We start from the raw sequence: 12,168 nt of genomic DNA on the forward strand, positions 1-12,168 counted from the left end.
GCTCGCGCCCGTCTCTGGAGCTCCTTTAAGCCTCTTGTCTCTTCGGCAGCAGCAGACTTTTCCCCGGACTCCCTCCTGGCTAGCCGTGGTGCACTAACCCCCTGCAGGCTGTGTTCAAGCCGCCAGTCCTCTCCCTAGGATCTGACCTCCGAAACCCCAGCCTCAGCTCCCAGCCCCGCCCGCCCAGGCGGGTGAGCAGACAAGCCTCTCGGGCTGGTGAGTGCCGGTCGGCACCGATCCTCTGTGCGGGAATCTCTCCGCTTTGCTCTCCGCACCCCTGTGGCTGCGCTCTCCTCCGTGGCTGCGCTCTCCTCCGTGGCTCTGAAGCTCCCCCGCTCCGCCACCCGCAGTCACCGCCCGCGAAGGGGCTTCTAGTGTGTGGAAACCTTTCCTCCTTCACAGTTCCCTCCCACTGGTGCAGGTCCCATCCCTATCCTTTTGTCTCTGTTTATTCTTTTTTCTTTTGCCCTACCCAGGTACGTTGGGAGTTTCTTGCCTTTTGGGAGGTCTGAGGTCGTTTGCCAGCATTCAGTAGGTGTTCTGTAGGAGTTGTTCCACAGGTAGATGTATTTCTGATGTATCTGTGGGGAGGAAGGTGATCTCCGCGTCCTACTCTTTCGTCATCTTCTCCTGTCAGCCTGTGTGCATCTAATATATGAGTATTTTTGTTATTTGTTGCATTTACGTGGCACAGGGATTTATTCCAGCCAAGTTCACTAAGGCAGAATCCCACACCCCTGCTTTCACAAAATGAGGTCTCCTGAAGGTTGCCACTCAACTTTCTAAGTCCTGGGAGTAGCAGGCCTGCATGCCTTTGCTGGGCTTTACTGTGCTTGTCTGTAGCCGCCTGGGAAGTTGGTCCTGGAAGGATTTTCAGAGCAGAATTCCAGAGCATCTTACCCGAGACAGTGGATTAGAACCGGTGCCAATTAGACTTCTTTGGGAGAGCTTTGAGCTGGCTCCTGACTTCCCAGCTGCTTGGCCCTGTCTAGGTTCCTTTAGGACAGGCTCTACCACCTTTTAGACCTACCATGCCCATTATTCTTTTATTCACTCAAATTTAAACCCATTAAAGAACTTTAGAGCTGAAGAGACCATACACACTGAAGTTTACTTGGGGAAGGTTGCCACAAACCAGGCTGGCATGTAGAGTTTAAGATAAGATTCATCAGCTGAAAATAAAGGAAAAGTGGTGGTAGTAGTGAATGTGCTTCTTGCCTTTGCCAGTGTGGGGTTGGGAGAGAAGTGTTTAGGTTTGCTCAAGGCTGGGAAGTAGAAAGGAGGCTTGTCACAGCCTGGGGGCAGGACCCATCCTCCAGGGTTGCTGTTGGGGTAACTTTGTTGCTGCCAGCTGGGAAGTAAGTGCAGTAGGACTTCTGGATCTTTTCCTGTGGATTAGTAACTTACCCCTTTGAATTCTCCTATGACTTCAGGTCTGTGGGGATGCATTTGGGATAATAAGGCAGGAAACAAGTGTGAGATAGTATTGATATCTTCTCAGAGGGCCAGGCATCAGAAAAAGTGGCTATGCCAGTTTGTATGCTACATCCAGAAGCATTCTCTGGACAGGGTAGTAAGATGCTTGGCCTTCCCCAACTTCAACTTTTAAACTTTGTTCACCCTGTTTTATTTTTGGTGAGGAGTCTTGTTAAAGGCAATTCTGGAGTATCATATTTAGTATCATTTCATTTTAATCAATTTTTGATATTATTTAATGTTGATCTGTTCAAATTCTATCTGTAAGAAGTGTTTTTAGAAAACTTCCCAAATTTTTTGTTTCTATTAGAACATTATACAATGTGACTTTAAGCGGTGGAAACTTGTGTATGAAAGCCTTTAATTTCTTCAAAAACTTTTTTTCAAATATTAAAAAAAAATCTTTATTCTGTGAGTTTTTAGTACATCCAAAACAAGAAATAGTTATTTCAAAAAATTGACAGTCTTGGGCTTCCCTGGTGGCGCAGTGGTTGAGAATCTGCCTGCCAGTGCCGGGGACACGGGTTCGAGCCCTGGTCTGGGAGGATCCCACATGCCGCGGAACAACTAAGCCAGTGCGCCACAGCTACTGAGCCTGCGTGTCTGGGGCCTGTGCTCTGCAACAAGAGAAGGCCGCGACAGTGAGAGGCCCGTGCACCGTGATGAAGAATGGCCCCTGCTTGCCACAACTAGAGAAAGCCCTTGCACAGAAACGAAGACCCAACACAGCCATAAATAAATAAATAAATAAAATTATAAATAAATAATAAAAAATTGACAGTCTTTAGGGCTCCCCTGGTGGCGCAGTGGTTGAGAGTCCGCCTGCCGATGCAGGGGACACGGGTTCGTGCCCCGGTCTGGGAAGATCCCACTTGCCGCGGAGGGGCTGGCCGGTGAGCCATGGCCGCTGAGCCTGCGCGTCTGGAGCCTGTGCTCCGCAACGGGAGAGGCCACAACAGTGAGAGGTCCGCGTACCGCAAAAAAAAAAAAAAAAAAATTGACAGTCTTTAGAATGCTTTTTAGGTAACGAAGAAGTGAAATGCTCAGCAAGTAGAGAAAAAAGTTTAAGTAAATGCCTAATTATGGTCAAAATAGTCAGCAGAACAAGCGGTTATATAGGCTGACTTCTTTGGGAGAGCCCTAACTCTTCCCAGGGCAAAGCCCATTTCCACTTTCCTGCAGCTCTTCTCCATGTACAACAGCTTCTTCCCCCTGTGAGACTGGGTCACAATTGCTTAGCTCGCCCTCATGGGCCTGAAATTGGGTTTTAGGGTTAGTTTTGTTATTACTCTGGGGTCATTTCGAATGCCTCTAGTACCTGTAGATTTGGAAACTGGCCATGACTTTAACCACTGGTTTTATTCAGCTGGTAAATGTTCTTATTAAAATTTTATGTTATCTTTGGGTTTTCAGAGGGTTATTCAGCTCAGAGCTACTTTTGATAAACCTTTCTAGAAATATTCTCTATGAACTTTGAGATTTTTCAAATTTTTGTCTGTTTAGGAAGGTGAGCCTTCTGGAAAGAGAAAAGCGGAAGATGATGATAAAGCAAATAAAAAGCACAAGAAGTACGTGATCAGTGATGAAGAGGAAGAAGATGATTGAAGTAGAAAATGTGAGAACTTTATGTATTTTATTGTACAGTTTGTTTTATAAATACGATGTAAACATGAATTATTTTGACTGAAATAAATTGATTTGCTTTTGAGTAATTTTAATTGTAATAAAAAAATTTAAAAAGCAGGTCTCTGTTCAAGAAATTGACCCCTCCCAAAGCAGGCTGATTTTGTTAATGCCTTACACTAATTCTTAGGTTTTAGTGAATTCCTCCCAGGCCCCACAAAGAAGGCTTGCAAGGGCCAGGTGAAGCGAGTGAGGCATTCTTCTGGGGTGCAGAGTTTTAAAAGGGGCGCAAAAAAGCCTCCGTAATTGTATTCGTTTGCTAGGTCTGCTGTAGCAAAGTACCACAAATTGGGTGACTTAATACCACAGAAACACATTCTCTCACAGTTCTGAAGCCTACAAATGCTAAATAAAGGTGTCGGCAGAGCCGTGCTCCCTCTAAAGGGAAGAATCCTTCCCTGCATTGTCCTAGCTTCTGGAGGATCCCAGTAATCCTTGGCTCGTAGCAGCATAACTCCAATCTCTGCCTCTGTCTTCACATGGCTTGTTTCCCTGTGTGTCTGCTCTGTGTCTCTCTGTGTCTCCGCTCTGTCTCTCCAGATCCCACTCTTCTTTCAGGACACCCATCAATGGGTTTAGGGTTAACCCTAATCCAGTGTGACCTCATCTTAACTAATTACATCTGCAAAGATCCTATTGCCAAATAAAGTCACATTCTGAGGTTCTGGGTAGATAATGAATTTTGAAGGGTCCCTATTCAGCCCACTACAGTAATCAAGTTTAATAATACCGTAATACAACATTTTAAAAAATTAAAATTAATGTAAAAATATGATGAATAAAATGTCAAAAATTCAAATAAAGATGATCTGACAGGGCTGGGATTAGGGTAAGCCAAGTGAGAAGAGTGGCACAAGTACAGAACTGGATAGATTGTCTCTTTATTTGAAATTTTGATGTTTTGTTTATGGGAGTTTTTTGCATGGAGTTTAAAATGTATTGCAATATTATTTACCTTGATCACTAAGATTCTGGCACCACTTATATTTTTCACCAAAGTGAGTATCTCACACGTTGCGTCCTAGTTGTGGCCCTGCTTTCTCACAGCATGGTGGCTGGGTTCCAACGGTGAGCACCCCAAGAGAGCTGTATTATCTTTTTTCAAAATCCACCACATTCTGTTCAATAGAAGTGAGTCACTGATGTGAGCTCATATTCAAAGGGAGGGAAATTTGACTCCTCTCAATGGTAGAAATGGCAGAGAATTAGCAGATATATTTGAAATCCATATTTAAGATATGTATTTGTCTTTTCTACAGTGCTCTTCTACACAGCCTAATCTTTCCCTTATGAACGGACTAGGCCTGTTAATACAATCTAGGAGGGGTGGCTTGTGGGAGGCTCACCCTGAAGCCTGGTTATAGAGAAGTGACACTGAAAGAGAATAAGGTCCCATCTCACCACTGTGTCACTCTCCTAATCTCAGAAACCTTCAGTCCCTTGCTGTTTCTTGGTTTATCAAGTTGAAACTCCGATGCCTGGCTCTTGAGAGCCTTCATTTTGACTCTGTCCTTTCCAAGGCAACATTGTTTTTTCACTAGCAGACACATATGTGACAGTGATTGAGCTCTTGTCTCTTGTCTCCAAACCTGCCCTTCTCTACAGAGCTTGGCTATGCAGAGCCAAGGCTCTGCAAGCACATTTCAGCTTTGCCAGCTGCCCCCTGTTAGGGGGCGCCAGAGAGAACTGGGAGCCTGAATAACAAAGAAAAGATTGCTCCTTCCTGTTTGTTTATAGAACTTTTCTGGGGGCTTCCTGTTGACCTCCATTCTTTCTGAGGGGGCGCAGCAGCAGCAGTAGTTTCTTCCCACAGCAGCTCAGTCCGGTTTGCAGTTTACCAAGACTTGAAGAGGCAGCTTCATTGTACTCCCGAGAGACATCAGTACCAGCTGGACACTTCTCTTCCTCAGGTATGTTTCAGCTCCAAGGGGCCCTGTCTGTAAGTTTGTAAGTTTAATAATAATTTTAACTTTCCCCTTTGTTCCCTCATCTCTAGGGGTGGAAGTTGCTCTCTGAATTTGCTAATTCTGTGATCCCTTAGGGAGTCCTCTTTGTACTTTTTGTAACCAAATCAACAACTTTAAACCTAATTACAATTTTTAAAAAATATTAAGATCTATCTGTGTAGACAACTGGTATGTTTTCTGTTGCCCAACTTGGACCTGACTGGGTAGTCCAGGAAGCAAATCCCCAAAGATGAGATGTGTAGATTGGTTTGGGTCTGAGCTCCTCACCAATGGGAAACAGGATGCTGGTGGTGCCTTGGCATCATGATGAACCAGATTATCCCCTGTGATTGAGGGCTCAAGCGGCTGCTACACTTACTAGGCAGTCCTGATGACTAAGGACTGTGGTGTGGGATGGATGCTTCTGAGTGCCCTGGAGCACTTACAGAAAGTCGACAAGCTTAGGTTAGTTTTGGTTTGTTTTTAAACCTTATTGAAGTAGAGTTGATTTACAATGTTGTGTTAGTTTCTGCTGTACAGCGAAGTGATTCAGTCATACATATATATTCTTTTTCATACTCTTTTCCATTAGGGTTTGTCACAGGATACTCAATATTGTTCCCTATGCTATACAGGAGGGCCTTGTCGTTTATCTGTTCTCTATATAATAGTTTGCATCCACTAATCCCAAACTCCCATTCCTTCTCCCCCCACACCTCCTCCCCCTTGGCAACCACAAGTCTGTCCTCTATGTCTGTGAGTCTGTTTCTGTCTTGTAGATAGGTTCCTTTGTGTTGTATTTTAGAGTCCACATATAAGGGATGTGGTATTTGTCTTTCTCTTTATGACTTCACAGAAGCTTAGGTCTTCAAACATTCTGCTCAAGTCATGGTCAGAGAACCAGGGAGCACTTGTGACAGCCCTAAAGGAATCTCATATCTTGTAGTCAGAGGGCTGAGGTAGCTGAAAATCAAACGCATGTAATTGTGTGGTTGCAGAACTACAACATCAACTGAATTCACAGCCTCTTCAAGTCTCTCATGTGAAAGGGTATTGATTGAGAAAGAAACTAGGAATGGGGATTTCTGTTTGGACTCAGATAAAGCTGAAAAACAAATTTTCTAGTCCCTCTGAGCCTGCCTTGCCTGTGAGAAGCAGCCTGCCTTCCTATATCTGAGGAAACAAGGTTTTTTTAAAATTGACATATAGTTGATTTACAATATTATATTAGTTTCAGATGTACAAAATAGTAATTCAAATATTTTTATAAATTATACTCCGTTTAAAGTTATAAAATATTGGCTGTATTCCCTGTGCTATACAGTATATCCTTGTAGCTTATTTATTTTGTACATAATACTTTGTACCTCTTAATCTCCTTCCTCTATTTTGTCCCTTCCCCCTTCCCTCTCCCCACTGGTAACCACTAGTTTGTTCTCTACATCTGTGAGTCTGTTTGTTTTGCTATATTCACTGGTTTGTTTTATTTTTCAGATTCCACATATAAGTGATAGCATACAGTATTTGTCTTTCTCTGACTTATTTCACTAAGCATAATACCGTGTAGGTCCATCCATGTTGTTGCAAATGGCAGAATTTCATTCTTTTTTATGGCTGGGTAGTATTTCATTATACATACATACCACATCTTCTTTATCTGTTCATCTGACGATGGACAGGTTGCTTCCATATCTTGGCTATTGTAGATATTGCTGCTATGAACATTGGCATGCACATATCTCTTTGAATTAGGGTTTTTGTTTCAGATATATACGCAGGAATGAAATTACTGGATCATATGGTAGTACTATTTTTAGTTTTTTTTTTTTTTTTTAGTTTTAGTTTTTTGAGGAACCTCCATACTATTTTCCATAGTGGCTGCACCAATTTACATTCCCACCAACAGCATACAAGGGTTCCTTTTTCTCCATATTCTCCCCATCATTTGCTATTTGTAGACTTTTTTTTTTTTTTTTTTTTTGTGGTACGCGGGCCTCTCACTGTTGTGGCCTCTCCCGTTGCAGAGCACAGGCTCCGGACGCGCAGGCTCAGTGGCCATGGCTCATGGGCCTAGCCACTCCGCGGCATGTGGGATCTTCCCAGGCCGGGGCACGAACCCATGTCCCCTGCATCGGCAGGCGGACTGTCGACCACTGCGCCACCAGGGAAGCCCTTGTAGACTTTTTGATGGTAGCTGTTCTGACAGGTGTGAGGTGATATCTCACTGTGGTTTTGATTTGCATTTCCATGAATGATTAGTGATGTTGAGCATCTTTTCGTGTGCCTGTCGGCCATGTGTATGTCTTCTTTGGAAAAATGTCTATTCGTGTCTTCTGCCCATTTTTTAATCAAGTTGTTTGATTTTTTGATACTGAGTTGTATGAGCTGTTTATATATTTTGGATATTAACCCCTTATCGGTCCTATCATTTGCAAACATTTTCTCCCATTCAGTAGGTTGTGAAACTAGTCTTCTTGCTTGAAAATGCTGTAATAACATCACTTGGGGCAGTCTGCATTCCCCTCAAGAATCACCCAGCTGAGTGCTGTCTGACCTACTTTTTACCAGCAGACCCATCACTAGGATCTCATCATACTCTGGCAAAGAAAGCACAAACTCTGAAGAAGAAATAACTTACACACCAAAAGAATTGCAAGATTTTGCTATTAAATATGAGCAAAAGCCTGGGGAATGTGTGTGGACGTGGATTCTAAGAATGTGAGATGAAGGACAAACACTAAATACCTTGGGCCAAATTTACTGATACGGGTGCACTTATATCGATACATTCTGGATTGATGTGTTAGGACATATAGCTGGACATGGCTCTATACTTGATTGGTTCACCAAAAAAACTCAGTGGTGGCCTTCATTTAATGAAGTTGAGATACCAAAGCTTCCCTGGCTTTGTGCAGAGGGAATTCAAAGACAGGGAGATAGGAGTGTCAGAGTAGACATATTTTGTGTGACTTGCATACCATCCCCCACCTTCCCTAACTACATTCCTTGAGAGTGCCAGCTTAAAACAACAAACATTTAATATATCTCACCGTTTCTAAGGGTCAGGAGTGGTTTAGCACTGGCTCAGGGTCTCCCACAAGGCTGCAATCAAGATGTTGGCTGAGACTGTATTATTTAAAGGCTTGCCTGGGGCTGAAGGATCTGTTTCCGAGATGGTTCACTCACATGGCTCTTGGCAGGAGACCTCAGTTTGTCACTGCATGAGCCTCTCCACAGCAGTTTGAGTGTCTTCACATCACAGCAGCTGGCTTCCTCCAGAGCAAGTGACCCAAGGGAGAAAGAGCAAGGCAAAAAAGCCACAATGTCATGCAGAGCCTTGGAAGTGAGGCTGTATTCTATTGATCACATAGACCAACCGTGATACCTGTGGGAGAGGATCACACAAGGGCAAGAATACCAGAGGCAGGGATCCCTGGGATCCACCTTGAAAGCTGGCTATCACAGCAGCTTGGCCTTCCACCAACTAACTTTGCTGTTTTCCTTCCCTGTAGACACTCTCGTGAGGCTTCTGAGGGCCAGGCTCAGGGAGCCAGTCTGATCATGGTTTAGTGGAGGTTTGGTTTATCAATCTTGGGAATATGTTGAAGTGATGGGCTAAGAACTGTGTGAAGAACTTCAGTGAGAGAAATTAATACTGTGCATTTTTCCCCCAACATTGAAGATTATAGTGGGACCATGGATCTGTTTGGAGACATAGATGACATTTCTTCAGAGAGTGACGGGGACAATCAACCACCCATTTCAGGACAGCCTGTTGCTGTAAGTACAATTACAAATCTCAACTGGGCCCATTGTTCAAAGTTAAGAAAAAAGTTTCAGAGGCTGATGGGTCATGTAGGGAGGGGACATGGATAATGAATAGCAGTCTGAAACATCTGACGAATGGGTGACTTTCTTAGCTATGTTGGGAATTTCTGGATATTAAAGGGAATGGAAGGAATTGCTCAGAATGAATTTGATGCCAAACTTTAGGGGCTAGACTGTGAGGATGCATAATTTGAAAACCTTTGATTTAAAAGTTTTTCTTATTTACACATGTGCCAAGAAGTGTGTACTATTTGACATTCTTCTCTGATTTTAATACTTACTTAGCATTGAGGGGTTGCATAATTTCAGACATCTGTTGCTAAATATCTTAAGCAAGCTAGATATGTCAACATTTTTTCTGGTAATGCAGGCTAACAGGTCTTGTTTTGCATGGTGGTTTTTTTTGGGGGGTGGGGAGAGGATGAAATTTTAAGGAGAGGCCTGGAGGGGTTGCCAACTGCTTTATCTCTGAAGGAGTGTCCAGGTTTACTTCTGGTCACACCTGCATCTGCCTAGTGCAGAAGGAGAGCTAGAGCATTTCTAATGTCAACTCAGGCTCTCACATTCTGATTCTCTCTTAGGATGGACGTGGAGTGCCTCAGGACCAGCAGGAGGAAGAGCCAATTTCTGAAACCAAAATAGAAGTAGAAATTCCCAGCGTCAACTGTGATTTAGGAAATGAATTGTACCTTGTTAAACTACCCAAATTTCTCAGCATAGAACCCAAGTAAGAGAACTGATTAAAGGTTTTTTTTTTCCCCAAGATACTGAGTAAAAACATGTGGAATGTAAATGTTTTTCTTATTTATAAAGAGTTGGCTAATCACAGAGGTGGGAGATTTCTCATGTAACTCTGAAAAAATAAATTTAGAATGTGCTGTGGTAGAAAATGATGAATTACTGGTGTGAGAAAGTTTTAATGCTAATAATTCTTCTAGCACTTTGGCACTTTCTTATAAATGAGCAGACATAGCTGATGAAGGTATTTTTCACTATCATAAAGCTGAAAAATTGGAAAATGAGAAAGTTTTCTAGAGAAATCACAAATGTTCAATGCAAAAGCCTTTGTGAATCTAGAAACGACCACAATTTTAGACAACAAAATAGTGTTGATGGGTATTATTCACGATGGTGCACTATTGCAAGCTCTTATGCAATTAAACATGACACTTTTCTTAAAAAATATGAAAAGAGATCATGTGTCACCTATACTTTAGAGGACATACGTCACAGAACAAAAATATAATTTAAAAACTTTGAACTATTAGTCACGTTTGGATTTTATTTCAGGTAATATGTTTTAAAATCAAATTTCAAGGAAGTACAGTAATTTGCATACTTTTTGAAGTTTTACATGAAGTTATTTGTCTACTGTGATTTTTTTAACATATTAGTGCATGTTGTAAAGATTATTATTTTATACATTAATTATATTCAGTACTAAAGATGGCTAATACTACATTAAAAAACAACTTTTAGGCCTTTTGATCCTCAGTATTATGAAGATGAATTTGAAGATGAGGAAGTGCTTGATGAAGAAGATAGAACCAGGTTAAAATTAAAGGTACCATTTCACACTTTATTCCTGTGTTTGTTTTTTTTTGAGTTTTTCCTTTTATAAAGTAAAACAAAGGGGTAACAATTTGAGACCAGCTTATAAAATGATCTTTATGTTTATTGTCATAAACAATGTACAAATAACTGCTTAGAACAAGGAATTAAATATCTTTTCAGAATATTTTTAGAGGAGAAGGTATATATTCTTTTTAAAAAATCCTTGTAGAATTGTCACTATTTTAACCTTTCTTTTGCGGTTGTAATTTTTCGACAGAAGTAAAGATAAAAATTCTTGAAAATTGTTAGCTATTTCCTTCAGGATAAATAATAACGTAGCTAGGTATACTGAACTGCCTTCACATTTTATTGTGGATAGATCCAAGCAGCTTCCCACAATAAGAGTATCTCAGACTCTTTATGGAAATTCAGGTTATGCACAGAAAATAGGCCTTGTCATTAGGTGGTCTCCCTCGAGAAGGCCTGGATGGCAAAACCCTACCATTGCTCTCACAGGGATGGCGTTGCCTTTAACCGGGTTTTGAATGAGCTTCTGCCTGAGGCCGCAGTGGTAGCCGTGGCAGGATCCATTTTTATGCTACTTTTGTAATTTGGAGTTCCCCACCATAAGGGTAGGGTAAAGCAAAAGTCTCAGGTTTTAATCTGTTGTTTATTACTTAATTGTATATTCTTTTTAAAATTAATACTCAGAGCTTCCCTATCTTACTAGGCGAATGGGTCCTTTTTTAGTCCTTCTTTCTCTGGGTTCATAGCCTTCAAGTTGAGCTGCAATAGACAGAGATCTCAGTTGTAACCGCCTACCTCATATGGCCCCGAAGTTTTTGCTTCCACTGCCATGAACTGGAGCTCAGAGAAGATTAAAACAAAATGTCTGTTGAGTTCAACCAGTATCTCTAGGTATCTGTAGCAGGAAGGTTTCCATGTTGTCTAATCAGCTATTTTGCGGTGAGCTTATTCTCTTACCATTTATGAATTCTTGGCACATGATTACAGGTCACTTGAGGAAAAAAGAGCATGCAGTTAGTAACACGGGTTTTCTGATGCCTCTGTGTTTTGAAACAGATAGAAAATACTATACGATGGAGGATACGCCGGGACAAAGAAGGAAATGAAATTAAAGAAAGCAATGCTCGGATAGTCAAGTGGTCCGATGGAAGGTGAGCATAAATGCCTGAAGAGTATGGAAATGCCCAGAGGGAGGCCTGGGATGAATGAAGTTTTCTGCGTAGGACCGTATTTTGGGATCATCTTTCATTAAAGAATCAACAAGATCTAGGCCTCTGGCATTATCTGGGAAACCTGGGAGAAATAAATAAGGTTAAGATCACAGTGCAGCACTGGGATACTCTAGTCACAGACCCAAGATGTGATCAAATTCACAGTATTTACCTTATTGAGATGAAAGCCTAATCTTAGTGCCCATTTGTGATAATTGGACATTATAAATTGGTATGTTTGCAAAAATGGTTTCTATTTTACTAATGAAATGGTAGAGATTGGGAAAATGATAAAAACAATTATATTTGAAGTTGAAAGGAAGATGGATTTTACCACCTTGTACTTTGAAAGGTTAGGTTAGTTGTTTCCAGTATCTTTTCTTTGTTTTTCTTATGAATTCACTATGGGGACAGGATCCTGCAGTTCCACAGCATTTTAAGGA

General features: G+C 41.6%; 2 protein-coding genes across 16 annotated transcripts in view; both read left to right on the forward strand.

Annotated features, from left to right (window-relative positions):
• Positions 1-8,795, forward strand: part of LEO1 (LEO1 component of Paf1/RNA polymerase II complex) — an 87,042-nt gene extending 78,247 nt beyond the window's left edge. For 12 of the 15 annotated variants that reach the window (XM_089907202.1, XM_089907205.1, XM_089907204.1 and 9 more), the window contains one exon: positions 2,980-3,219. In XM_089907202.1, the coding sequence (XP_089763328.1) occupies positions 2,980-3,081 (102 nt within the window). In that variant the 3' untranslated portion in view covers positions 3,082-3,219. The other 3 variants (XM_089907210.1, XM_089907212.1, XM_089907215.1) reach the window with 3 other exon arrangements.
• The window catches only part of LOC111177621 (RNA polymerase-associated protein LEO1-like), a 32,848-nt gene continuing 25,661 nt past the window's right edge, over positions 4,982-12,168 (forward strand). Inside the window, exons 1-5 of the mRNA XM_022579504.2 lie at positions 4,982-5,069; positions 8,788-8,885; positions 9,515-9,660; positions 10,413-10,497; positions 11,571-11,665. Of these exons, the coding sequence (XP_022435212.1) occupies positions 8,802-8,885; positions 9,515-9,660; positions 10,413-10,497; positions 11,571-11,665 (410 nt within the window). The 5' untranslated portion in view covers positions 4,982-5,069; positions 8,788-8,801. The remainder of the gene's footprint in view (positions 5,070-8,787; positions 8,886-9,514; positions 9,661-10,412; positions 10,498-11,570; positions 11,666-12,168) is intronic.

The sequence above is a fragment of the Delphinapterus leucas genome, chromosome 2, assembly GCF_059928025.1.
Source record: "Delphinapterus leucas isolate spDelLeu-1000000601 "Yukka" chromosome 2, BTC_Dleu_Yukka2, whole genome shotgun sequence".
NCBI lineage: Eukaryota > Metazoa > Chordata > Mammalia > Artiodactyla > Monodontidae > Delphinapterus > Delphinapterus leucas.